The sequence below is a fragment of the Pan paniscus genome, chromosome X (assembly GCF_029289425.2).
Source record: "Pan paniscus chromosome X, NHGRI_mPanPan1-v2.0_pri, whole genome shotgun sequence".
NCBI lineage: Eukaryota > Metazoa > Chordata > Mammalia > Primates > Hominidae > Pan > Pan paniscus.
In genome coordinates, this window is record NC_073272.2 from 149,688,395 (window position 1) to 149,715,278 (window position 26,884).

Below are 26,884 nucleotides of genomic sequence, written 5' to 3' on the forward strand. Positions count from 1 at the left end.
TAGCCCTTGATTATCTGAGTTCTCCATTTCAGACCAAGGCCTTACCTCCCTGAAGCCCCACTCTCACCCCACTGCAGAAGTGAGAGCATGCCACATCCAGCCTCTTGCCAGGGTCATCCTAGGGCTGACAATCGGCAACAGCCAGAATCCTGGAGGGCCCTTCTTTTCTGGAGTGTTGAGTTCCTTCTAACTTTATTCTTACAGGCTCTACTCACTTCCACAGTTACTTATGCCAGCACCTTTTCTCTTGATATTCATTAAAGAGGTTGTTTCATATCTTTGTAATATATAGTTATTCTGTTTTGTCATATTGTCCATTCTTTCCTGGGATATTCAGACCTCCTAAATTATTTTTTTATATTTGCATACATTAGGGGTCACAATTGTTCTGAGCATTTTGACAAATGCATAGTGTTATATTCACCATTACAGTATCATACAGGATAGCTTCACCACCCTAATAAATCCCCTGTGCTTACCCTATTCAATCCTTCCCCCTCACCCACCCAACCCCTGGAAGCAACTGATCTTTTTACTGTCTCTATAGTTTTGCCTTTTCCAGAATGCCAAATAAATTGTATCATCATACACTATCTAAACTTTTCAGGCTGGTTTTTTTCACTTAGGGATAGGCATTTAATATTTATCCATGTCTTTGTATGGCTTGTGATGTGGTTTGGCTGTGTCCCCACCCAAATCTCAACTTGAATTGTGTCTCCCAGAATTCCCATGTGTTGTGGGAGGGACCCAGGGGGGAGGTAACTAAATCATGGGAGCTGGTCTTTCCCATGCTATTCTTGTGATAGTGAATAAGACTCAAGAGATCTGACGGGTTTATTAGGGGTTTCCACTTTTGCTTCTTCCTTATTTTGTTTCTCTTGCCACTGCCATATAAGAAGTGCCTTTCGCCTCCTGCCATGATTCTGAGGCCTCCCCAGCCGTGTGGAACCGTAAGTCCAATTAAATCTCTTTTTCTTCCCAGGCTTAGGTGTGTCTTTATCAGCGGCATGAAAACAGACTAATATAGCTTGATAGCTCATTTCTTTTTATTGATTAATAGTGTTCTATTAAATGGTTGTACCACAGTTTGTTTATCCATTCACCTACTGAAGAACAACTTAGTTCATTCCATTACTGACAATTATAAAATAAGCTATGATACAAATTTATATGCAAGATTTTGTGTAGAATTAAAATTTCAAATTACTTGGATTAATACCTAGGGGTGTGTTCTCTGAATCACATGGTAATACTATGTTCAGCTTTGTAAGAAACTCACAAACTGTACTACAAAGTGACTGTACTATTTGCATTCCCACCAGCAATGAGTGATTCTTTTTGCTCAGCATCCGTGCCAGCAATTGATATTGTCTGTTTTTTTTAACTTTAGACACTCTAAATATGAAATTAATGTAGCTATTCCAGCTTACTTTTGTCAGTGTTAGAATACCTTTTTCAACCTCCTTACATTGAACTTATGTGAGTCCTTATAATTAAAAATGGGTTTCTTATAGACAACATGTTCTGGAGTATTATTTTTTATTAATTCTGACAACCTGTCTTTTATTGGTATACTTAGACCATTCAAACTGAAAGAGATTATTAATATAATTCATTAATATCTACCATGCATGTAACTGTTTTCTATGTATTTAATTTTTCTTTATTCCTCTTCTTTTTCTGTCTTCTTTCGCTTTATAAAACATTTAGTACATGTAAAATACACCTTTTTTTAAAAAAATTAGTCTTTGTCTTAGAGTTTATAATATATATTTTAATAACATGCCATAAAACAACACTATACTGCTTCATATGTACTATAGATACCTTATAAAAGAGTATACTCAGTTCCTTCATTGCATTGCTTGTAACATTACAATCATTTATTTCATTTATCCATATACACTAATTGTCTGATACATTGTTACTATTATTAACTTAAATAAATAGTTACCTTTTAGGTCAGTTAAGAATAAGAAAGCATTTTATTTTACCTTTATTTATTTCTTCTCTGGTATTCTTTCTTTATGTAGACCTAAACTTAGGACCTTTATAAGATTCCTATAATTGATAGAGAAAAGTAGAAAATCAGTAAGAGCAAAGAAGATCTAATGACCATTAAATGCAGAGTATCATTTGAAAATTTCAACACATTTTATTTTAAAAAATTCTCAGCAAATTAAAAATATATGTGAGCATTATCAATTCATTAAAGGAAATCTACAAAAAAACTAGAGCTAAGAATATGCTTAATGATGAAATACTGAATGTTTTCCATCTAAGGTCAGGATCAAGGCAAAAATAACGGATTTCATACTTCTCAACTTTTTCTATTAGAGGTTCAAACTATTGCAATAGAGCAAGAGAAAGAAATGAAAAACATGATTCAAAAGGAAGAAATACAATGGTCTTTACTGCAAACAACATGATGGACAGTGTGGAAAATCCTAAGGATTCTACAAAGAAAAAAGGAAAACTGCAATTAATAAGTGAATATACCACGGTTATAAGATACACATTTAATACAAAGAAATTAATACTATAGCTCTATACTAACAGCAAACACATGAAAATGACAAAAAGCAAGTGCTTTATGAATAGCAAAACATAAAATACTTTGGAATACATTTAATGAAAAATTTGTAAGACCTGTACACTGAAAACTACAAAATATGACAGAAAAATTTGAAAACAGCTAAATAAATGAAGAGATAATCCATGCTCATACCTGAGAAAAATCTAAATTGTTGTTTTATTCTATTGCTTATAATTCAGTACTACCATTATTTATATTGTTACTCAAATTTTCCAGCTTTTGGGAGCCCTTTTAGTCTTTGGAAGCTCCTGTACCCTTTTTATATACTGCATCATTTCTTAAGCACGTCTTTATTTTCCGGCACCACAAAATGCTAAGCTCACCTTGTATTTTCTATGCCCCAGTCCTAGAACCAAATAAATAAATAAATTTGGACTTCCTCAAAAATAAAATAAAGACAGGCCACAGACTGGGAGAAAATATTTGCAAAACACACATCAAAACACTGACTTGCACCCAGAACATACAGAGAACTCTTAAAAACTCAAAACTGCAAAAAGAAACACCTAAAATTTGGCAAAAGAGTTGACAATTTGCGAAGGGGATATACACATGGCGAAAAAGCACAGGAAAAGATGCTCAACGCCATTACAGGTTAGGGAAGACAAACTACAACCAGGATGAGGGCCCGAAACACATGGCTTCAGAATGGTGAAACTCAGCAACACTGACAAGGCCACGTGCCTGGGAGGATGCAGAGGAACTGGGACACTCCAGTGTTACTGGCGGGAAGGCAGGTGGTACGGGCACTGTAGAAAATGGTTTGGCCATCTCTGATGCAGTTAAAAGCGCACTTACCGTGGGACTTGGCTGCCCCACTCCTGGGTATAAGATTTACCCCCAGAGAAGTGAAAGCGCGCAGCCTTGTAGAAACCCACACACCAGTGTTTGTAGCAGTCTTGTTTGCATTTTGGATAGCGGCCTTGTTTGGTTTTCACAAACCACCCTCAGCGGACAGTCAGATAAACTGTAGGCATCCATACAATGGAATACCACTCAGAACTGAGAGGGAACGACCTGTGGATACAGGGAGGGAACAACTTGGGTGAATCTCATTAGAGACATTATGTGGATGGCGGGAAGCCAGTCTCAACAGGTTACTTGTCTCGCGATGCCATCTACATAAAGTTCCAGCAGAGACAAAAGTACAGTGACAGAGAACAGATCAGTGTTTGCCGGGGCTAATGGTGGGGACGGTGTGATAGTGAAGGGACAGCACGGAGAGTTTTGCAGGGTGACAGACCTCTTCTGCATCCTGCCAACGGCTGTGCGAATCTACTTGTGTGAAGACTCAGGGAACTCACACCAAAGGAAGACGGTCACTTTTCCTACTGTATGATAGATAATTAATAAAAAGGGAGAACGGAGGAGTGTCGTCCCAGGAGGCAGGGCAGGAGGGCAAAGACGTGTCACAGGGGAGCCTGGCCAAGTGGCGCCCCCGGAACTCATCCTCTGGGCTTGTGTGTGGATGAGACAAGGTCTACCTGGTACGACAGGGACATACTGGGAATGCGCCCTTGCCGTGGAGGCGGGGACCCGGCAGCGCTACGTATCCAGCATCACCCTGTATCCAGCATCAACCCGCCAAGTTCACTAACTTGGTAGGGGTGAGGTTAGGGATCCTTAGGAGCCCAGGCAGCCAGACTTTCTGGGGAGCCCATTCCCATTTGTGTTGCCAAAGTACCCCCAGCAGGTTGTGGGAATGTTGCCTGTGAAGAGAGTCTGTTGGGGTGAGATCTTGTGTGTGTGCACAGGGTGACAGTTGTGTCCCATTTCCCGGGAAGCTGTGATGGCAGCAGAACCTAGAGGAGCCTGAGAGAGTGTGGGAGAGTGGGCCTCTGGAAGAGTAGAGGCTGCGGAGCCAGGTGCAGGGCTGTCTGTCACCCAAAGGAAGAGGGACTGATGACTCAGCGTGTGTGTCCCCTGGTGGCAGCAGGCCCCATAGTGAACATACCATACCTTTTCTGTCCTGAGCGATGCTCCCAGCAGTCCTGGGAGATGGAACGGTCCTTATTCGGCTCACGGGAAGGACCGCCTTAACTGGACAGACACAGCAAGGTGCTAAAGATGCCTTCCATCAGAGGCCAGGTTGGAAGCTCTAAAGAGACTTCTCTTGCTGTTCTCTCACCCACCCCCAGGTTGTGTGTGTCCCGCTGTGGATTCTCATGTCCTTTCTGTGCCTGGTGGTCCTCTACTACATTGTGTGGTCCGTCTTGTTCTTGCGCTCTATGGATGTGATTGCGGAGCAGCGCAGGACACACATAACCATGGCCCTGAGCTGGATGACCATCGTCGTGCCCCTTCTTACATTTGAGGTAAGCGTTCCACGGGAAGCCTCTTCAGCCCCTGAAGCTTGCGCTTCCCCTGACAGGATTCTGCACCCCTAGAAAGGCAGCCTCTGTCCCTCGAGCTCACAGTGAGCCCACTCCAGGAGAGGGGAGAGAACACAGCCGTCTCCGAGAGGGAGCTTCGGGGAAAGGAGAGCATCCTTCCTTTCTCTTGGGGGCAGCACGTGGGGCTGGCAGGGAGAAGAGTGCACCTTTTTAGCCATGGTGCCTCTGTATGGCTCCAGTTTCCACTCTCGGGAAAGCAGACTTGGATGTCAGATTTGTGTATTGGAGTCACGTGGAGAATTCTAGAATGGGAGCTGCTGACTCCTTAGAACAAACACCGGGAGGAGTTTGCCATAAAACTGCTGGCACTGGGAACTTTTCAAGTGGATAGGCTATTGCCGAGCTCTGAAGAGGGACATAAAAGCTCATTTCGAGCTTTCCCCAGGGATAGGTGGTTTCCTGCCTTTTTCTGGCAGTGCTGATGTTCCCTCTTGTGGGAGCTCACGCGGGGGTGGGGTGGTGGGGAGGAACTGCCTAATGAAGTCTGGCTTCCGCCTCTGCCCATTTTCGGTGCTGGCATCAACCGGGACTATGTCTCTTTCTTTAGATTCTGCTGGTTCACAAACTGGATGGCCACAACGCCTTCTCCTGCATCCCGATCTTTGTCCCCCTTTGGCTCTCGTTGATCACGCTGATGGCAACCACATTTGGACAGAAGGGAGGAAACCACTGTATGTACTCAGCATTTCAGAAGTCCTTGGTGTGTGTCTGGGGTGGGACCAGGGGGTGGGGGGGGCGGATAGAAGTCTAGGAAGGGATGAGTCCCCGAGGGCCCCAATTTAGAAGCTTGTGTGGGAAAGTGAGGGCTGAGGAAATTCTGGGACCTTCTAAGGGAAGGGCATGCCGTAACTCTGGTGTTCTGCTGGCCTGCACCGGGACTTTTCTCGCAGTGCACGCTGCCATTTGAGGTAGAACCAGACACGGCAGGCAACCTCTCAGAGATCCCGTTCCCTCCTCTGCAAAATGGGGATCAAGACAGATTCTTCCCAGGCCCGGGAGGGTTTGATGGAAAATCCACATCTCCCACCCAAACCTGGGATTCATCCTAGGTCCCTGTTGGCCTCTCTGCCTCCCCCATATCCTTGCTGCCATCATCCGAGTCTTGCCTGTCTTGCCTTGCTAACACTCTATTCCCCTCCACCTGCTTGCTGAGGCAGACACTTCCAAAACGATCTCTGCAGAGGGTGCCTTCCTGGCAAGGCTGTGAGCTCCATGGCATGGAAGCCCAGAGCATTGCCCTTCGGAAAGCCAGTGGGTTTAGGGGCAGGGCCTCACTGCAGCCCAGCAGCCCGGGCTGTGCTTGCTGTTTGTGCCTCTGCGCCCCCCCCACCCCGCCCCGGGAGCAGGGAGGGCTTGCACCGAGCTGACACTCCAGTAGCCTACAGAGAGGAATAGTGGGACTGGGAAAGTGGCTTTAAGGTGGCTCCATGAGTTCAGGCCCCCTCCTGGCCAGGACCCATGCATGACTACCGCCCTCACGGATTCCAGAGGGTGACAGAAATCTTGTTCTTGGGTGGCACTGTCATCCATGAGTTTATCCTGGCTGGAGAAGATTAGCGGAAGACACCGTAGTCTGCGCACCACAGATATTTTGAGACTCACTGGAGCAGTAGTTCTCAAACTTGGGCATCCAGCAGAATCCCAAAAGGGCCAGGAAAAGGGGACCGCTGGAGCCCACCCTAGCCCGACTCAGTTTCTGGAGGTCTGGGCTGGGGCCCGAGAATGGCATCCCTAACTAGGCCCCGTGGACGCTGTCCCTGCCGGTCCGGGAACCCCACTCCAAGCACCACAGAGCTAGCATTTGCACTTCTTCCCCATTTTGGGTACTCAAGCCCTGTTCAGGCTTTGTGACTCAGGAGTCTGGATAAAGTATGTTATGACATTGTAGGAGTGAAACTTCTTGTTATGGAAAGAAAGTTAACAGGAAGGTCAGTTGAGCCTCGTGTGTGAAATAAAAAATTCTTATTTTTCAGGGTGGTTTGGTATCCGCAAAGATTTCTGTCAGTTTCTGCTTGAAATCTTCCCATTTCTACGAGAATATGGAAACATTTCCTATGATCTCCATCACGAAGATAATGAAGAAACCGAAGAGATCCCAGTTCCGGAGCCCCCTAAAATCGCACCCATGTTTCGAAAGAAGGCCAGGGTGGTCATTACCCAGAGCCCTGGGAAGTATGTGCTCCCACCTCCCAAATTAAATATCGAAATGCCAGATTAGATGCCACTTCCGGGGACAGAGCTTAAGTGGACTGGGACGCACTCTCTCCGCCTTCCTCTGCCCCCTCGTTCACCCCGCAGACCAGAACCAGTACTGGAGCTGGGTCTCCAGGTACGTCCATCTCATGCCTTGTTTGCATCCAGCGCCTATCAGCCACTCACCACGACGGGACGCGGAAGTGGCAGGTGACGGGGGTGTGTGCCAGCAGATGCGGATGCCAGGAAGAGTGTCAGAACAGGGGTGGGATTACCATCTGTCTGGGAGGGCCTCCAGGTACCCCTCTTCCCCGTCAGACCCACTGGGAGATGGCTGCTTGCCAGGCCCCCAGAAGGAACATCTGTCTATACGGTGCTGAAATCCCAATCAAAAGTATTGTTTAGAAATGTATTTCTCCACAGGGCTGACCTCCTGCAGCTCGCTCAGCACTCCCAGGTCGTGGCTGGGGCAGTCAGTAGGAACTGTAACTATGTCTCTGATGCACCACGTGTTTAGACACAGCACAGTCCTTTTTTCTGTTCCTACTGTGGAAGTAGTTTCTCTTTGGGCATGCTGACAGCAGTTTTTCATAGCCTCACCGATGAGCCCTTTCTACGGGAGTGACTCCATGCTTGTATACAGAGTATTTATACAAATGTTTTAGCATCTTCATATGTGGTGTTAAACCCTAGTTCTGTACAGCATATTCTGTTCAAGTATTTTTTTACAAGCTTGTGCTGTAGGCACATGCCTTCTGCTGCAGAAGTGGACGCCCGTGGCACACTCCCCCCCTCCCGTGGGGTGCCACGCCTTCATGGGACATTGCCACTTCTGCCCTGGAACTCATGCAGGTACGTAGTAGCTGCTACTGCCAGAACGGCAACACCAAGCAAGAGATGGTCCATGCTTTTCTGACGTTCTCAGAATAGTGGCTGGCTTCGAACCTGACAAGCGCTGCTTGAAGCCGGAACACTAGAGAATGTTGCTGAGAGCAGAAACGGCCACGCGGGTCACGACTATGCGTGGGAAAGTCTCAAGCTTCCCTCCTGCCAGCAACAAGAAGGCTTTGGAGTAGGCATGATGTTTTCACGTGTGCGTGCCGTTTCTCCAAGCACTGCAGGTTCCACCGTGTGTCAGAGGCTGCAAGTTTAACATCCTCCTGCCTGAAAACAAATAGGTCCTTTGCTGAAAAGAGGGTAAAAAAAGAGCTTTGATCTTCTCAGCCAGGAGAAGAGGGTGGTGTTTTCACGCGGGCAACTGCTCGCCGGCCTACATGGGGTTAATTCAAGTCTGCTGCGAGCACGACTCCGCCCTTGGCACTGGCCTCCAGCAAGCCCTGTTCTCTTTGGGGTATAGGGGAACGGGATGGTTTAGCCTTTCCTGCTCAGTGTGTGAAAAATGTAGCTAATGCCACTATTTTTGCTCTCTTAAGCTGTTCAATAAACCGGTTCCTCATTTTACACGTGCATGATGTGTATCTTCTTTGCTGGATGGCCCAGGAAACTGGAATGGTCCTCTCAGCCAGCCTCAGAGGAAAGAAATCTCTAGCTGGCACAGGCAGCCAGCGAGTGAGGCTGGCGGCTGCAGGGGCACAGCCTTTAGAATGAGTCCTTCAGTGCACAGGTCCCAGGGTATACGGGGTAGTGGGAGGAAGGAGGGGACGCCTTGCAGATGCCACTGTTGGCTGGGCTACACCTTGCCACACTTGTTACTGCTTAGGAGGCTTTCTGGAGTGTTCCTTGGGTGCTACGACAATCTGCAGCAGACACTGTCCTTTCACCGCTCCTGGTCCCCGTTTGCTCCCCAGTGATGTCAACAGCTGAGGACTGCTCACGCTGCAACAAAAGGCTCTGCAGTTGCTGTCTAGCTTGCCCTAGCCGTCTCTAGAGTTCTACCTGAACTGAAACTCAAGTGGGGTTCAGCTCATGACTTGTGGCAATTGACCAGGAAATTCACCAGTTGCTGTGGCTGGAAGGATTTTCAGTCCTGTGGGTTGTAACCAGAGGCCACAGGTGGATTCTGCCTTAGGCTCATGAGATTTCCGACTTGCTGTTCAAGAAAATGCCTTGTGAAGTGACAACAGTAGCTCTGACCCAACTGCCGGTGCCTCGCTAGTTCCTATACGTCCCACTGGATCCTCACAGCCCCGGGAAGCAGGTGCTACTACTCTTATCCCCGGGAGGAGACAGAGGCCGAGAGAGGTTAAGTGACGTGCCCAAGTCACACAGCTCGGCAGCGGCCGGGTTGAGCATCAGCAGTCTGTTTGCAGACCCCTCACTGTCACCCCCTGAGCCAGTGCGTCTTGGGCCCTGCGGTCAGGATGTCTCAAGCGTGGAGGCATCACCGGTTCGTGGCAGTCTCTGGAAGGTCACTGAGCTCTGTGCCCAGAATCGAGTCGGGGGAGTCTGTGCAGAGGTGGTCCTGTGTGTGGGGACAGTGTGTGACACAGACACTGCTTTGGATGGACACCTCTCCCGTGACCTCCTAGCATCCAATCCCAAAGGAACAACTGTTGCAGAGATGGACCGCTGGACACAAACCCACGTGCGTTTCTCTGGAGACACTGGCCAAGGAAAACAAAACATGCTCGAAGGCCAACAGCTGCATGCCCCACCGCGATGTGACCGCAGAGACCCGGGGTGTAGAAGGGTCTCTGCCTGGTGGGGGGACACGTGCAGGCCGAGGAGAGGCAGGAAGGAGGCTGCCTCCGACTCCCCACTGGACTGCATGGCGACGGCGTGTGGTGGGGCAGTCAGCTAAGCCATTTGCCTAAGTGGCTGTCGGGCATCTGCGTGCTGGGGACCGACAGTGTGGGTGTGTTAGGAGGATCTGTATGGAGCACATTGCTGCCTCTGGCTAGGACAGGGTGGAAAGGGTGGCGTGGCTACAGCCTGACCCATGGGCACCGTCCTACCCTTTGTTCTGTGCTTCCGAGTGTCAGTCATGTGCTGGGGTCTGTGGGCCCATGACTCAGACGGTGAGCTCTGACCTTCCTGAGCCAGGGCTTTGCTGTAGTTGTGCCTGGCTCAGGAGCTCTAGGACAAGGGGACCGCTCCAGGTCTGCATCTACGGTGTGGCAGGGCCCCTCGGCACTCTTGTGCACTAGTGTCATCTTTCCCATTGAAATGACTGTGAGGACCAGAATGTGCACATGCAGATGGGCAGCTACTTGTCTGCCTTGGCCCTTTATTACATAACTTGCTGGGGGTGGAGATGCCACCCCCCGGCAGTCAGAGCCCCTTTATGATGTCATGGGGCTGGTTACATGACTGCCAAGGGGTGCTGCTGGCCACACTGCACTAGCAAGTTTGCCAGATGGAGGACAAGCCATCATTGAGTATGGCTCGCTGTGAAGAAAGAAATTCGAGAGGACAGGATCATGGCTTGGAAAGGGGGCCTTTCCCTCCCCAATTGCAGTCAGAGACCTACCTTCACCCAGCAGATCCTTCCCCTGCCTGGGACGACCCGGGGTCCACTGGGAGCCCTAACTTGAGGCTGCTGACAGAAGAAATCACTTTCCAACCTCTGGCCAAGGAAGCTTCGTTCAGAAGGCCGCACCCTGACGGTGACTTCCCGCCCCAGGGAGAAGATAATCTCCTCTCCCTCCCCTTTCCACAGAAACTGTGGAGACTGGTCAGCAGCAACCAGTTTTCGTCCATCTGGTGGGATGACAGTGGGGCTTGTATAGTGATCAATCAAAAACTCTTTGAAAAGGAGATTCTCAAAAGGGACGTCGCACACAAAGTGTTTGCCACAACTTCGATAAAGAGCTTCTTCCGCCAGCTAAACTTGTATGGCTTCCGAAAACGGCGTCAATGCACTTTCAGGACCTTCACCCGCATTTTCTCCGCAAAAAGGCTGGTCTCCATCTTGAATAAGGTAATGAACGACAAGCCTCTGGAGGGGTTAAGTCGGTGGGCTCTGGGGCCTGGTCGGGTGGAAGTCCCAGGACTGCCTCCTGGGAAGTGGGCGGCCTCAGTCAGGGTGTGGGGCCATCGCTGTGGGCCTGTGTCCCCCTCTGGGTGGAGGTGACATGAACTAAGAGTGACTGTGGGGAGAGGGCTGAGGATGGTGCGGGCCCCTCTTGAGTGTGTAAAATATCACAGGTGCTAAGTAGCCGTATCTGCGTGTCGTCCTCCCCGGGGCCAGCCATGTCGTCTGGCGGTTGCTGTGTCCCCCTGACTCCATAGCACATTACCCTGTGAGGTGAGCAGGCCAGGGGAGTCTGGTATTTGTACCACTGTCACCCTAGCTGGTGTCTGGAGAGGTGCTCAAGTGGAAGCACTGAAGGGCGCCTGGCGCAGGAGGTGCAGATGCTCCTGCTGCTCTTGGTAGGTGGGCCCCTGGTGTGGAAGAGCCAGTACCCAGGGCCTCCAACCCAGCCGGGGTGCATTCTGTTGCCAGCTGACACTGCATGGGGGAGGCCCAGAATCTTCTTCCCTCCTGGTCTGCAACTTCAAAGACCCTTTCCGCCGGCCATGGACACCCTAATCTGCCATTTTGAGGCTTTTTCCAAGACGGAGAGGCCCGCCACAACTTGGTAAACCTTGACGATGTGAACGCGAGTCCCCAGCTTCCTTTGGGGACTGGGACCTTTTCCAGAAAGGCCTCCTGGGCCAGTAGAGTTCTCTTGCACAGGGGCGTAGATGGTTGGTAGTTGTAGTCCATCCTTGTGACTTGCAGTTTCCTTTTGTTTATTTAAACTTTGACTTATAGTTAGAGTTCTACTGCCATCCTTACTTTCAAAGAGACTCCCCTCACCTCCTCGTGAGGATGAAGAGAAGAGTGGGCGTCAAGTCTGCACCAAGACATCAGGAGGAGGACAAGCCAGAAGCTGCTGGATCCTGTCTGGCACCAGCAGACACTGAGCAACAAGATCACACGTCTCCGAATGAGAATGACCAGGTCACACCGCAACACCGGGAACCGGCCGGTCCCAACACCCAAATCAGGAGTGGCTCTGCTCCACCAGCAACTCCTGTGATGGTGCCCGATTCCGCCGTGGCGAGTGACAACAGTCCAGTGACCCAGCCGGCCGGCGAGTGGTCAGAGGGCAGCCAGGCTCACGTCACTCCGGTGGCCACTGTCCCTGGGCCTGCAGCACTGCCCTTCCTCTATGTCCCTGGATCTCCCACTCAGATGAATTCTTACGGGCCTGTGGTGGCCCTTCCCACAGCGTCCCGTAGTACCCTTGCCATGGACACCACAGGACTTCCTGCACCTGGCATGCTGCCCTTTTGCCATCTCTGGGTACCGGTGACCCTAGTGGCTGCTGGGGCTGCACAGCCTGCTGCCTCCATGGTCATGTTCCCCCATCTCCCAGCTCTGCACCACCATTGCCCCCACAGCCACCGCACGTCACAGTACATGCCAGCTAGCGATGAGCCCCAGGTGTACCCAGACTACGCAGACCAGAGCACATAGAGGGGAGCATTTGGGCAGAATATGTGCTGGTCAATAAATGTGTCAGAAAATGAGTAATTTTCTGACTGCACAAAAAAGTCTTCATGGTCTCCATCCTTTTTCTTTCTTTGCAGTCCAGTACCCCCCTCCGACATCTTTGGCTTGCACGATAGAGACTTCAGCCTAACACGCCTCCCTGGAAAAGTGCCCAGGAGATACTCGAGCAGGTGCTGGGTTTTAGGAAGCCCCTCAGACATCCTGCCTCTACTCATTAAAAATTACCTGGAGCTGGCCGGGCGCAGTGGCTCACGCCTGTAATCCCAGCACTTTGGGAGGCCGAGGCGGGCGGATCACGAGCTCGGGAGATCGAGACTCTCCTGACTAACACGGTGAAACCCCGTCTGTACTAAAAATACAAAAAGTTAGCCGGGCGTGGCGGCGGGCACCTGTAGTCCCAGCTACTCGGGAGGCTGAGGCAGGAGAATGGCATGAACCCGGGAGGCGGAGCATGCAGCAAGCCGAGATCGCGCCACTGCACTCCAGCCTGGGCGACAGAGCAGGACTCCGTCTAAAAAAAAAAAAAAAAAAAAAAGTTACCTGGAGTTGCTCGCTGAGTGCCAATTGTGCTGCTAGCATTGCCGGCCTAGGGTTCACAATGACTCTGTGTTACTGGCCATTCCTTGTCATGGCGGTGCCTTTATATAACAGGATCTTCACTTTACATTCAGATGAGATCACGTCTGGCTTTGTCATTGGGTTAAAAAGTGCCCTTGATAGTTGTGGAGGTGACACATACTACCAAGGAGTCCTACGGGTTTGCAGTTTAGAGGGTGCTCATTAGTGTCTGGTGCACAGGATTTACGTTTGGCTTTTATGTCTGTGCTGGATCCGGTGGGGTTTTTTACTTCCTTCCTTGATTCCCCCACTATGCCCCCACTTTTTCTTTCTTGTTTTCCTTCCTTCCTACTTTCCTTTCCTCTCCTTTTTTCTTTCTCTCTTTCTCTCTCTCTTTGCTTCCTTCTTTCCTTCCTTCCTTCCATCTCTCTCTCTCTCTCTGCTTCCTTCTTTCCTTCCTTCCTTCCTTCCTTCCTTCCTTCCTTCCTTCCTTCCTTCCTTCCTTCCGTCTCTCTCTCTCTCTCTCTTTCCCTCCCTCCCTTCCTTCTCCTTTCTTTTGGAGTCAAAAATTAATTTAAAAGATGTCATGTCATGTTTTAACTTAGGAAGCAGCCTTTTCTGGTCACTTGGGGTGTTCATCTTAGAACACATGCTATCATCGACGAACTTCTTTGACTGATCAGAGGAAATAGATTCAAGTTCTTACCGTAGACACAACTGGGCACAGACATCAAAAGAGCTCTGAAATCAGGGCGTGCAGAGAGCCCCAACACCCACACACCAGAACCCAGAGGTATCCCTGCCTGTGATTTTTAATTTGACAGTAGCTGGCAGAGTCCTGGGAGACGTGGGAAGAGGCCATAAGAGAATGCAGACATGGGAATGGATTAATCCAGAGTCCAGCCATGGTCTGCAGGTGGATCTCCCTGTCTCGGCCTGCTCACTTACAAATGGGTGCTCATTTACAAATCGGTGTGAATCACATTTCATCATTTGTGAGCTCCTTAGTTTCCAAGAAGTACAATTTTCTCATGTGTTTCTTGGACTTTATGCATATGCCTCCAGAGTTTGAATCATGCAGAGATGCTGCCACTTAAAAACCTCTTTCCTACAAACTTACACCCCTCCGATCGTGGTTTTCCTGTGAATCTCAGCCGGGCACGATGGCTGATGCCTGTCATCCCAGCACTTTGGGAGACTGAGGCAGGTGGATCACGAGGTCAGGAGTTCAAGACCAGCCTGGCCAAGATGGTGAAATCCTGTCTCTACTAAAAATACAAAAAATAGCCGGGCACGTTGGCAGGCACCTGTAATCCCAGCTACTTGGGAGGCTGAGGCAGGAGAATCGCTTGAACTCAGGGGGCAGAGGTTGCAGTGAGTCGAGATCACGCCACTGCACTCCAGGCTGGGTGACAGAGTGAGACTCCATCTCCAAAAAAAAAAAAAAAAAAAAATACTGTTAGAAGAATGGAAAAAACTATATAGATGGAGAGAAAATATTAGTAATCTGATATCTGATAAAGAACTCATATGCTGAATAAATACCAAACATTTAACATTCAACCTTTGAAAACAAAGAAGCCAGCTAAAGATGTAAATGATTTGAAGACATTCACCAGTGAAGACACGCAGAAATACACATACATTCACCAATGAAGATACACACATGAAAAGATGATCACCATAATTATTCACTAATAATGCAAATGTCAACAGCACTAAGATTCCTCTACCCACCTATTACAATGGATAGAATTCAAATACCTGAGAATATCAAATTCTGGAGAGGATGTGGGATTCTCATTCATAGCTGGTAGACAAGAAAAATGTTTCATTCACTCTAGAAGGCCTTTTGGCCCTTTCTTATGTAGTAAAACATAGACTTACCCTTAGATCCATCAGTCGTACTACTAGGTTTTACCTAAGTGAATTGGAAACTGGTTCTCACATGGAAAATCGTGTACACGAATGTATATAGTAGTTTATTCATAATCACCAACCAAGATGTCCTTGAAGAGGTGAATGGATAAAACCAATGGTACTTCCACAAACTGAAAGTGTATTCAAAGTTCAATCTACCCTCAAATATTCCAGGACAGGAAATTTTGGAAGCCAGTTCAGCCAAGTGGCAAGGGAAAATGAATCACCATCTTATCTCAACTCTTCCAATGCATCCAAAATGGGCAATTGTTTAACTCATTCTCCCAGGCTCGCTCTCCTAGATTCATAAACAGATGAAGGCACCCGAGCACTCATGAAAAGAATTTGTGAGGCAAGTGTTCACACACATCGCAGCAAATGTCATAAACAGATAATCACATATCCAACACAACAGTGGATTAAACGAACAAGCTGCCTGTATGCATGGAATAAAAATAGGATTAAATGTTAGAAAAAAATTCAATTCTAATTCCCTGCATACCAGATAGACTAGAAAAAAACATTCAGTCATGACAATGGGTACAGGAAAAGGCTCTGAAATGAATCTATGTAAGTACAAATTAACAATGTTTAGCAAACTAACATTAAAAGGAACTTCCATTTCCTAAAATCGGCAGCAAGCATACATAAATGTGAAATGTCAGAAGCTCTGCCATTCACGGCAGTGACAAGTCGTTGACATATGCTGTCACCACTACCACCTACATCTGCAGTGAATATCAAAATGAAAAAGAGCCAGAGCTATGGATGTCAAGATGAAAATGAGATATGAAGACTGCAAAGAAATATAGTATTTGTTAACTATATGATTGTCTACATAGAAAATTCAAAGGAATAGACACATTGAATATTCAAATGAATAAAAGACTTCAGAAAACATCATACAGAAGGTCATTGAAGCAAAATCAAGAGCCTTGCCACACAAAAGCAACTTAGTGCATAAAATAGAAAATAGAAAATACACCATTCACAGAAGCATTAAAATCCAAAATGTAAATAAGAAGAGCCTGACAAGACCTTTATGGAAGCAACTGTGCAAAGTTGCTGATAGACTCAGGAAATAATCTCAAGTAAATGGATCTGTATACCATATTCCTTGATGGGGAACAGAATATGGCAAAGATGTAAATGCTACTTAAATTAAATACAGAGTGAGTGCCTTAACTGTCATTGCCAAAGTGACAACCAAGCTCAGGTTGCTGTGCTCTGCTCCCCAAATCAACCCCGGAAAAAATATAGGAGGGAAAAGATTTAAAAAAAAAAAAACCATCAAAACAGAGAAAGCCCTGGGGATGACTGAAGACTGTGCTAAACTGGTACTTGTGTTTTGGGTCCAGGGAGCAGCAGGGAAATCGAGGAGGTCTGTACCCTGCATAGATGGCAGATTACGGGATGGATGGGAGAAAGTGTTTAACATTCCACCCCACATCATCGCGCAATCTGAGGCAGCACCACAAAATCTGATGCCAGTAGCCCTGGAGTAATATCAGGACACCAGGAAATTTGAGTTGATTGAGACACTATGGCTCCAGAGTTCTGCTAACAACCACCTGAAACAAACTTAGTAGGAGAAGATCAGCCTTCCAAAAAATTATTATTTTAATGGAATATAAACAATGAACTAGGAATAGAATAGTAAGTATGTGTGAAGGCCACATACTATGGGTAGATATTAATAAAATATGTGTGCATATATATAGTATAAAGTCTAGAAATACAAGCGAATATGTAGCTAAAGATATATACATGTAAGTATATATAAGATATAAAGATATATATGCGTGTATGTATACATATAAGCATAGATGTATATAATGTCTAAAACAGGTATGTATATAAACGTAGATATAAACAAAATGTACAATACCATATATAACGTACACATACAATGTAAAATTTATTACCATGTGAATGAGAATTAAAATATGAAAATCGCTAATCTGGACTCTGCTGTGTTCGATACCTTCAAAACACATGGCTTCTCCAAATCTCTTGCTGCTGCTCAGCCTCTTCCGTGTAAAAATAAATCTTTTAGGACAAAAGGTTTGCAAAGTCTAGCTCTGGCTGGGGAGGAGCCCCCATGGGAAGGTGTGCATCTTCTCTCACAGGTCCTACAATCACAGGTGCTGCAGCCCCCCAGGGAGCATCTAGCCTTGGACCCGCAGCCATTGTCTGCAACGCGTGCAGCTGGGCAAATGCTCAAAGGTGACATAAACAGATCATCTCCCACACATCACTTCATCAAAGAGCCAGGAGCCAGGAGGAGAACCCTCCTGAGAGGGGACTGAAGGTCCACCCTCCCCACATAGAGGGGCCACAGAATCCAGCTCAGCCCTTCCTGTCAGCCCTGGGAGACCCTGGCAATGTTGTCACCCTGACCGCACCCCTCCCCTCACTGCCACCTCATGTGACTGGGAGTCAGAGACTTGGTCCGAGAGGAGCAGACCCAATGGGCAGAGGATGGGGATCGAGACCCAGGCATCAAGGTCGGGACCCCCTGAGGGATGACTGAGGGCCCCTATCCCCATCCCCACCCCTACTCCGCCAGAACCCGGTTCAGCCCCTACTGGCAACCCAGGGAAGCCCCAGGCTTGGGGGCCGGATGTGACGTCACTGACGCGCGCACTGGGGTCAGAGAGAAGGGAGAGGCCTCCTTCTGAGGGGCGGCTTGACGCCGGTGGAGGGAAGCGGGCCGAGGCTCTGTGAGGAGTCAAGGTGAGGTGCTGAGGGAAGACTGAGGATGCCCCCACCCCAGATAGAGGACCCGAAAGAACCAAGTGCCGTCTCTGCTCCCAGCCCTGGACCACCCGGGGGCCGATCTGGGGCTGACTTGTGAGGCTGGGCCGACCCCCTCCCTCCGCCGCTCAAGCTGCTGGGCACTCTGGAGTGAGAGCTTGGTGTGACCAGGGCAGGGCTGGTTAGGAGAGGGCAGGGCCCAGGCTCTGCCGGGCATCACGGTCAGGACCCTGAGGGAGGGCTGGGCCCCCCCAACCCAACCATGACCTACAGCCCCAGGTTCCCCAGCCCCATCCGCAGCTCCACTCTACACCCCACCCCACCCCACCCCACCCCAAACTCCACCCCACCTCCCAACTCTCCCGCGGCAGAATCTGGTTCCGCCCCTGTTGTCAACCCAGGGAAGCCCCAGGTGCCCGGATGTACGGCCAGTGACTCCCACACTGGGGCTCAGAGAGTAGCTGGGGCCTCGCTGTGAGGGGCGGGTCGATATCGGCGGAGGGAAGCGGGCCCAGGCTCTGTGAGGAGGCAAGGTGAGACCCTGAGGGAGGACTCAAGACTCCCCCGCCCCAGATAGAGGACCCCAAATAATACAGCAGCACCCCTGTGCCAGCCCTGGACCACCCCGCGGGGTCGGGCTTATCAGGCTGGGCCCAGGCTCTGACTGGCATCAAGGTCAGAACCCTGAGGGAGGGCTGAACGCCTCCACACCCCTAACCCAGCCACCACCACCATGACCTACAGCCTCAGGTTCCCCACCTCCATCCTCACCCCCCCCCCCCACTCCACCCCACCCCCAAGTCTCCCGTGGCAGAATCCGGTTCGGCTCCTGCTGTCAACCCAGGGAAGCTCCGGGTGCCCGGATGTAAGGCCTCTGACTTGGGCACTGGGGGTCAGAGAGTAGCAAGGGCTTGGTCCTGAGTGGTGGCTGAAGATCGGCAGAGGGAAGCGGGCCCAGGCTCTGTGAGGAGGCAAGATGAGACGCTGAGGGAGGACTGAGGACGCCCCCACCCCAGATAGAGGGCCCCAAATAATCCAGCAGCACCCCTGCTGCCAGCCCTGAACCACCCCGGGGGCGGACTTCTCAGGCTGTGGGCCACCCTTCGCCACCCCACCGCTTAAGCCCCAGGGGACTCTGGGTCAGAGCTTGGTGTGACCAGGGCAGGACTGGTTAAGAGAGGGCAGGGGCCAGGCTCTGCCAGGCATCAGGGCCAGGACCCTGAGGGACGGCTGAGGCCCCATAGAGGGAGTCACTGCCCCTGCAGTGGACCCTGGGAAGTTCCGGGCATGGCGGTCAGGCAAGCGGATCCTGATATCTGCATCCTGGGCTGACCGAGGGAAGGGGCTTGGTATCGTTAGCGTGGCCGCGGGAGAACAGAGGGAGGGCCCAGGTCCTGCTGGGAGACAAGGGAGGCCTGAGGGGACCCAATACCCCAGGACAAGGGGCCCACCCCGCCCCTATCTGAGACCGAGGCCCCTCCTCATTCAGCCTCGGGAATCCGACAGATAGAGACTCAGGTCCGCAGAGGGGTGGGGCCCAGCCCTCTAGGAGACCAGGGAAGGAACAAGACGGAGGACAGAGGGGACCCCGGAGTCCAGCTCAGTGGGGATCTTGGCCTGGGCGATCCCGGGCACGGTGGCCGCATGTGGTGCATTGTGGCTGGTGGGATCGGGTGTCAATGGGAACAGGGCTGTGGTATGAGGAGTGGGGCCTCAGGTGAGCAGAAGGAGGAGTCCCAGAGGCCTGAGGAAGGATTCACCAGACCTCTCATCCCAGACCTAGGAAACCTGCCCCTGCCGTCAGTCTTGGGAGGCCCCAGGCAGGACGGTGAGGAAGGGAAGTGCCCCCTCCACCCCCAACACACACTTTCTCAAAGAGGGTCTAAGGGAGAAATTGGCCTTGGTCTGCAAGACTCATCTCTGGTTCAGCAAAATGGAAGGGGCCAGATTCTGTCAGAAGCAAATATGAATACCTAGAGGACACCCAGACCGACGAGGCCCCCTGGAACCTGCTCCTTTGGTCAGCCTTGGGTATCTCATGCATGAGTGACCATGAGGTGGCCCCTCACTTCTGCCTCCCGGGTCTCAGGGAGGTGGGGGCCTGGGTCCGAGGGGTTTCCTCAGCTCGGCAGAGGGAGCCACACCTGGTCAGCACAGGGTGGAATCCAGGGTCTTCCAGGAGTGACGGGGAGGAAGTTTGGTGAGGATTGAAGGTAAGAAGGTACCTCCACGCTCTCAAAAAAGAAAGGACCTCACAGACACTGGTGTCACCTGTTCTCAGCCCCAGGTGGCCCCAGGCAGGAATGGCATGAGGCATGCTCTCATTTCTCCCACGTGACTGGGGGTGAGAGGTCTCAGGGAGGTGAGTACCTTGATCCCGGGGGCACTGAGAGATTCAACAGAGGGCTCCACACCTGGTCAGTAGAAGGAGGACTCCCAGGATCAGCAGGACCCAAGGTGTGCCCCCTTCATGAGGAATGGAGGTACCCCCAACGCAGAAAGAAGCCACCCCACAGAGTCTAGGTGAACTCTGTTCTTAAATCTGGGGGCGGGGGCGGGGGGCCTGATCAAGGATGGTGCTAAGTGGCAAGCTCATTTGTACCACGGCAGGAAGTTGAGGAACCCTCAGGGGGATGAGGCGTTGGTGTAAAGGGAGATGTCTGCTCATCTCAAGGGTTTGGGGGTCGAGGAAGTAGAAGCCCCAGCAGGAGTAAAGATGAATAACCCACAGGAGGACTTTGGAACACCCACCTCATACCTGAAGGGTTCAGCTGGTGGGGTCAGCCCCGGACACCCCACGCAGGGGTGACATATGTGGGGCCTCCTCACCTCTGTTTCTGGATCTCAGGGAGGTGAGGACTTTGTTCTCAAGAGGGTGTGTGGACAAAACAGGGAGGCCCTGTGTTCGACAGACACAGTGGTCCCAGGATTGGAGAGCAGTCCAGGTGAGGAACCTAAGGGAGGATCGAGGGTACCTCCAGGCCAGAGAAACTCTCAGATCAAGAGAGTTTGCCCTGCCCCTACTGTCACCCTAGAGAGCCCGGGCAGGGCTGTCTGCTGAGGTCCCTCCTTTATCCTGGGATCACTGGTGTCAGGGAGGGCTGGCCTTGGTCTGAGGGGGCTGCACTCACGTCAGCAGAGGGAGGGTCCCAGGCCCTGCCAGGAGTCCAGGTGCAGACTGAGGGAACCCCACTCACCAAACACAGAGGACCTAGCCCCACCCTGCCCCTTGTGTCAGCTGAGGGAAGCCGCTGGGTGGATGGACTCCCCTCACTTCCTCTTCAGGTGTCTCCTGGAGATAGGGCCTCAGGTCAACAGAGGGAGGGTTCCAGACCCTGCAGGCATCAAGATGAGGACCAGGCAGTATCCTCACCCCAGGACACATGGACCCCATTGAATTTAGACATCTCTTACTGTACTTCCGAGGAAACCCTGGGCAGGTGTGGGCAGATGTTGGTTGGGGCATGTCCTTCTGTTCCATATCAGGGATGTGAGCTCTTGATCTGAGAGACTCTCAGGCAAGTAGAGGAGTAGAGTCCAGTCCCTGCCAGGAGAAAGGTCAGGGCCCTGAGTGAGCGCAGAGGGGACCATCCACCCCAAAAGTGTGTGGAACTCAAGAGTGTCCAGCCCGCCCTCTTGACAGCACTGAGGGACCGGGGCTCTGCCTGCAGTCTGCAGCCTAAGGGCCCCTCGATTCCTCTTCCAGGAGCTCCAGGAAGCCGGCAGGCCTTGGTCTGAGACAGTGTCCTCAGGTCGCAGAGCAGAGGAGACCCAGGCAGTGTCAGCAGTGAAGGTGAAGTGTTCACCCTGAATGTGCACCAAGGGCCCCACCTGCCCCAGCACACATGGGACCCCATAGCACCTGGCCCCATTCGCCCTACTGTCACTCATAGAGCCTTGATCTCTGCAGGCTAGCTGCACGCTGAGTAGCCCTCTCACTTCCTCCTTCAGGTTCTCGGGACAGGCTAACCAGGAGGACAGGAGCCCCAAGAGGCCCCAGAGCAGCACTGACGAAGACCTGTAAGTCAGCCTTTGTTAGAACCTCCAAGGTTCGGTTCTCAGCTGAAGTCTCTCACACACTCCCTCTCTCCCCAGGCCTGTGGGTCTCCATCGCCCAGCTCCTGCCCACGCTCCTGACTGCTGCCCTGACCAGAGTCATCATGTCTCTCGCGCAGAGGAGTCCGCACCGCAAGCCTGATGAAGACCTTGAAGCCCAAGGACAGGACTTGGGCCTGATGGGTGCACAGGAACCCACAGGCGAGGAGCAGGAGACTACCTCCTCCTCTGACAGCGAGGAGGAGGAGGTGTCTGCTTCTGGGTCATCAAGTCCTCCCCAGAGTCCTCAGGGAGGCGCTTCCTCCTCCTTTTCCGTCTACTACACTTTATGGAGCCAATTCGATGAGGGCTCCAGCAGTCAAGAAGAGGAAGAGCCAAGCCCCTCGGTCGACCCAGCTCAGCTGGAGTTCATGTTCCAAGAAGCACTGAAATTGAAGGTGGCTGAGTTGGTTCATTTCCTGCTCCACAAATATCGAGTCAAGGAGCCGGTCACAAAGGCGGAAATGCTGGAGAGCGTCATCAAAAATTACAAGCGCTACTTTCCTGTGATCTTCGGCAAAGCCTCCGAATTCATGCAGGTGATCTTTGGCACTGATGTGAAGGAGGTGGACCCCGCCGGCCACTCCTACATCCTTGTCACTGCTCTTGGCCTCTCGTGCGATAGCATGCTGGGTGATGGTCATAGCATGCCCAAGGCCGCCCTCCTGATCATTATCCTGGGTGTGATCCTAACCAAAGACAACTGCGCCCCTGAAGAGGTTATCTGGGAAGCGTTGAGTGTGATGGGGGTGTATGTTGGGAAGGAGCACATTTTCTATGGGGAGCCCAGGAAGCTGCTCACCCAAGATTGGGTGCAGGAAAACTACCTGGAGTACCGGCAGGTGCCCGGCAGTGATCCTGCGCACTACGAGTTCCTGTGGGGTTCCAAGGCCCACGCTGAAACCAGCTATGAGAAGGTCATAAATTATTTGGTCATGCTCAATGCAAGAGAGCCCATTTGCTACCCATCCCTTTATGAAGAGGTTTTGGGAGAGGAGCAAGAGGGAGTCTGAGCACCAGCCGCAGCCGGTGCCAAAGTTTGTGGGGTCAGGGCCCCATCCAGCAGCTGCCCTGCCCCATGTGACATGAGGCCCATTCTTCACTCTGTGTTTGAAGAGAGCAATCAGTGTTCTCAGTGGCAGTGGGTGGAGGTGAGCACACTGTATGTCATCTCTGGGTTCCTTGTCTATTGGGTGATTTGGAGATTTATCCTTGCTCCCTTTTGGAATTGTTCAAATGTTCTTTTAATGGTCAGTTTAATGAACTTCACCATCGAAGTTAATGAATGACAGTAGTCACACATATTGCTGTTTATGTTATTTAGGAGTAAGATTCTTGCTTTTGAGTCACATGGGGAAATCCCTGTTATTTTGTGAATTGGGACAAGATAACATAGCAGAGGAATTAATAATTTTTTTGAAACTTGAACTTAGCAGCAAAATAGAGCTCATAAAGAAATAGTGAAATGAAAATGTAGTTAATTCTTGCCTTATACCTCTTTCTCTCTCCTGTAAAATTAAAATATATACATGTATACCTGGATTTGCTTGGCTTCTTTGAGCATGTAAGAGAAATAAAAATTGAAAGAATAATTTTTCCTGTTCACTGGCTCATTTTTTCTTCAAACATGCACTGAACATCTGTTATTCGGAACACCCTGGGTTAGTAGTAGAGATACTCGGTAAGCCAGACCCACCCCTTTGCCATAGGGTGGTGAAGTCTAGGGGCTACAATCCTAAAATTAAGGTGGTGCCTTGTCCTCTAAGAACTAGAGGAAAATAAAACATGGGTGAGGGTTTGGGGCTCTAGATGACAGCAGTCGAGTGTATATGCCCTGAGCCAGGGCCCTTTGGGCTTTGGGAAACTGCAGTTCCTTCTGGGGGAGGTAATTCTATTGAAGCTGGGTGGTGCCAGAGCCAGATTCTCAGAGGATGAGAGAAAGGCCTGGAATGGACGACTGCTCAGCAGTTCCTTTTGGATAGTGGATGAACAGAGAAGAGTCTCCACCTGGGGCAGGAATAGAAGGAAATCGTCCCGCGCTCTTGTCTCGGTGCGCTTGAACACAGTGCAGGGGCTAGGTGATGGATACCTATCATCTGCAAGGGTTTCCTGCAAGATGAGGGTGAATCTCCCAGAAGGGAAGCCCAGAAGTCATTGGCCAGGTGCTTTTCTGCCTGTCTGGGAGAGCCAGAGTTGATCGTATTTAAAAGGCATTCTAATCAAGTTATCTCAGGTGGGATTTGACCAATTGTGAGCAAAGGCTAGATTTCGAGTGTTAACAAAATAAGTGAAAACACAGTCTTGGATCCAAAAGCAGGTGGGAGAGAGGAAAGGAGTTGATCCTCGATTCAAATTCTAGGAGCTTTGAGCTGCATTCAGCTGCGCAAGACTCCAGCACACCCAAATTTTGAAGCACATTCGCTAAGAGGAAATACTTAATTTTATTGACGAAACTTCCTGTTGGGGCTGATTATCCCATGTCCTACTGAGCTGTATATTCTCTGGTAAGTCTTGGAGAACAACAACATTTACGAAATCCCAGAGTGCTAGGGTCTAGGGTCAAATAGTATTAGATATGACAGCCATCCGCCATTCCTTAAACTTCTAACTTAATGCCAGGCCCTGAGCCAGATGCTTCACTTACATTGCACACACTCTAACCGTCCTAGTGGAAGGGCCTCATCATACCTGCTTCACAGATGAAGAACCAGAGGCTCACAGAACTTGGGTATTTCCCAGGATCAGGTGGCTAGTAAGGAACAGAGCTGGAACCGGATCCCTGATCTGAATTCCTCTAGAGCCCGTGCTGTTCCCACTGCCCTGAGCCGGAGGCAGACCTCCTCACTGGCACTTCATTTCTCTTCTCAGCAATGCATCATGTCTCTCAAGCAACAAAAAGAAGGACCCTGAGGCCAAGGTACTAAATGCAGGCCTAAAGAAGGTGACAATGAGCATCAAATACAATTTGGGGATGGCATGCCGGGGGTCCCCTGGGAACTGTCTGCTGGGTGCTGCCTGTTGAGCACCTACTATGCAACAGGTTGTAGGAGCGCCTACAAATGCTCATCCACATCTTTGATCTTCTCTTTCCTGGGCACAAGGGACGAATACATAATCAGCACTTCTGTCTGGCATCAGCACGTTCCCGTGTCACAGTGCCCTTCCCCGGTCACTATCATGTTTCCTCCCTTCTGAATCTGCGACCTGACCTACTGCTTGCTCTTCACTGTTGCCTCCCCATGGAGGCTGGGCAGACCCCCCTGCCCTTCCTGCAACATGGAGCATTCCTAGCCCTCGAAGTAGTCCCCTGGTCCTCGCACGGCTCGCCCTTAGTCCAGTCCCACAGCCGCAACCATTCTGGACGGTGACTTTAGACACTTGGTCCTCCCTCCCCGGGAGAATTCTACTCTGTGTATTCCCAGTGGGCTGTGAGAAGAGTCCAATTTGACCCATAAGCTCCTGGTTGGGTTACAGCCCCCAGGATTGAGAGAGTATTTTCGCAGTCAGTTGCATATTTGTAGTAGGATTTTATTGAGTTTGTTATCTGAAGCTGGGGACAGAACACGCAAACAGACGGATGGTGCTCAGAAATTCCCCTCCTAAGAGGTAGAAGAGGAGCAGCCATTTCATGAAGCTGAATTCTTACAAACCCTGGGCTCCTCCCAGGAGGGGAAAAATGGTCCCATGGCGAACATGCCAGCTGGAGTTTCAAAAGAATATTTAACCAGCCTTTCACTGCTTCCTGTCTGGCATCTGTCCCCAGGAACACGCCGGCTTTCAGCGTGACTAGTGGCACCTACACAGGTGTTCAGGTAAGAACAGTCATATGGAGGGTAGCAGAGATGATGGGTAAGATTCTGCCCCTGCATCAGATGGAAGGAGGAAATCCTCAGCTTCCTGAGCTGATAGATGGTGTGGCAAAGGGAAGTGCAGAAAATGCTATGGAGTGTAGAAGGTGAACTCTCCATGCTAACCTTACAGGATCCTCTTCAAATTAGATGGGTTAATGCAGTGATCCCCACCCTTCCTGGCACCAGGGACCGGTTTCTGGAAGACAATTTTCCATGAGCACGGGGTGGGGGTGGGGCATTGTTTCAAGATGATTCAAGCACATTACATTTATTGCGCACTTTATTTCTATTATTATTGCATACTCACCATCATGCAGAATCAGTGGGAGCCCTGAGCTTGTTTTCCTGCAAATAGATGGTCCCATCTGGGGGTGATGGGAGACAGTAACAGATCATCAAGCGTTAGATTCTCATCAGGAACGCAAAACCTAGACCCCTCACGTGTGCAGTTCACAATAGGGTTCCCGCTCCTATGAGAATCTAATGTCGCCACTGACGTGACAGGAGGTGGAGTTCAGCTTCACCTGCTTGCCCAACCACTCACTTCCTGCTGTGCAGCCCAGTTCCTATCCATGGCCGGGGGTGTTGGGGACCCCTGGGTTAATACGTTTGAAAGCATCTGTAACATAGCAGACACGTTGAGCATTTCAAGGCAAATCTGGTCTTCTCAGAAACTTCTCTAAGAAACATTGTTGTTGTCACAACAGTTAATAGTTTCTGTAAAGTGTCCTCTACTTCTAGCTGTGTTCAAAGCTGTTGCTTCTCCAAAACCACGTTTTCTGGGGTTTGGCTTTGTTTTGTGAGACAGAGACTCACTCTGTTGCCCAAGCTGGAGTGCAGTGGCAAGATCACAGCTCACTGCAATCCCTGCCTCCCAGGCTCAAGCCATTTTCGTACCTCAGTCTCCCGAATAGCTGGTATTAGAGGCATGCACCGCACGCCTGGCTAATTTTTGTATTTTTAGTAGAGACAGGGTTTCACCATCTTGGCCAGGCTGGTCTTGAACTCCTGGCCTCAACAGATCTGCCTGCTTCTGCCTCAAAAAGTACTGGGATTACAG

At 50.2% G+C, this 26,884-nt stretch overlaps 3 protein-coding genes across 4 annotated transcripts; all 3 read left to right on the forward strand.

The window, feature by feature from the left end:
• The first annotated feature begins 3,064 nt into the window (after positions 1-3,064).
• Positions 3,065-8,643, forward strand: LOC129395272 (transmembrane protein 185A-like). Its single transcript, XM_055106320.2, has 3 exons — positions 3,065-4,911; positions 5,537-5,660; positions 6,963-8,643. Exons 1-3 carry the CDS (start codon positions 4,762-4,764, stop codon positions 7,205-7,207), a joined length of 519 nt encoding a protein of 172 aa, XP_054962295.1. The 5' UTR covers positions 3,065-4,761; the 3' UTR covers positions 7,208-8,643.
• Positions 8,644-8,780: 137 nt separating this feature from the next.
• On the forward strand, positions 8,781-17,074 carry LOC100976508 (heat shock transcription factor, X-linked). Its single transcript, XM_008959668.6, has 2 exons — positions 8,781-11,062; positions 11,900-17,074. The coding sequence occupies exons 1-2, from the start codon at positions 10,499-10,501 to the stop codon at positions 12,605-12,607; spliced, it is 1,272 nt and encodes a 423-aa protein (XP_008957916.2). The 5' UTR covers positions 8,781-10,498; the 3' UTR covers positions 12,608-17,074.
• A 691-nt stretch (positions 17,075-17,765) lies between these two features.
• LOC117977650 (melanoma-associated antigen 9) lies at positions 17,766-23,565 on the forward strand. 2 transcript variants are annotated; one of them, XM_034950023.3, is made up of 4 exons: positions 17,766-17,857; positions 21,585-21,671; positions 21,830-21,898; positions 21,974-23,565. In XM_034950023.3, exon 4 carries the CDS (start codon positions 22,039-22,041, stop codon positions 22,984-22,986), a length of 948 nt encoding a protein of 315 aa, XP_034805914.1. In that variant the 5' UTR covers positions 17,766-17,857; positions 21,585-21,671; positions 21,830-21,898; positions 21,974-22,038; the 3' UTR covers positions 22,987-23,565. The 2 variants fall into 2 exon arrangements, with proteins under 2 accessions (XP_034805914.1, XP_054962294.1); XM_055106319.2 differs by lacking the exon at positions 17,766-17,857 and adding an exon at positions 18,319-20,823.
• The last annotated feature ends 3,319 nt before the right edge of the window (positions 23,566-26,884 follow it).

Coding starts and splice junctions, on each gene's coding strand:
- LOC117977650 (XM_034950023.3), top strand. CDS start 22,039: ATGTCTCTCGCGCAGAGGAGTCCGCACCGCAAGCCTGATGAAGACCTT.
- LOC129395272 (XM_055106320.2), top strand. CDS start 4,762: ATGTCCTTTCTGTGCCTGGTGGTCCTCTACTACATTGTGTGGTCCGTC. Junction 4,912..5,536: donor TGCCCCTTCTTACATTTGAG/GTAAGCGTTCCA, acceptor CTCTTTCTTTAG/ATTCTGCTGGTTCACAAACT. Junction 5,661..6,962: donor ACAGAAGGGAGGAAACCACT/GTATGTACTCAG, acceptor CTTATTTTTCAG/GGTGGTTTGGTATCCGCAAA.
- LOC100976508 (XM_008959668.6), top strand. CDS start 10,499: ATGGAGGACAAGCCATCATTGAGTATGGCTCGCTGTGAAGAAAGAAAT. Junction 11,063..11,899: donor TGGTCTCCATCTTGAATAAG/GTAATGAACGAC, acceptor TTTGACTTATAG/TTAGAGTTCTACTGCCATCC.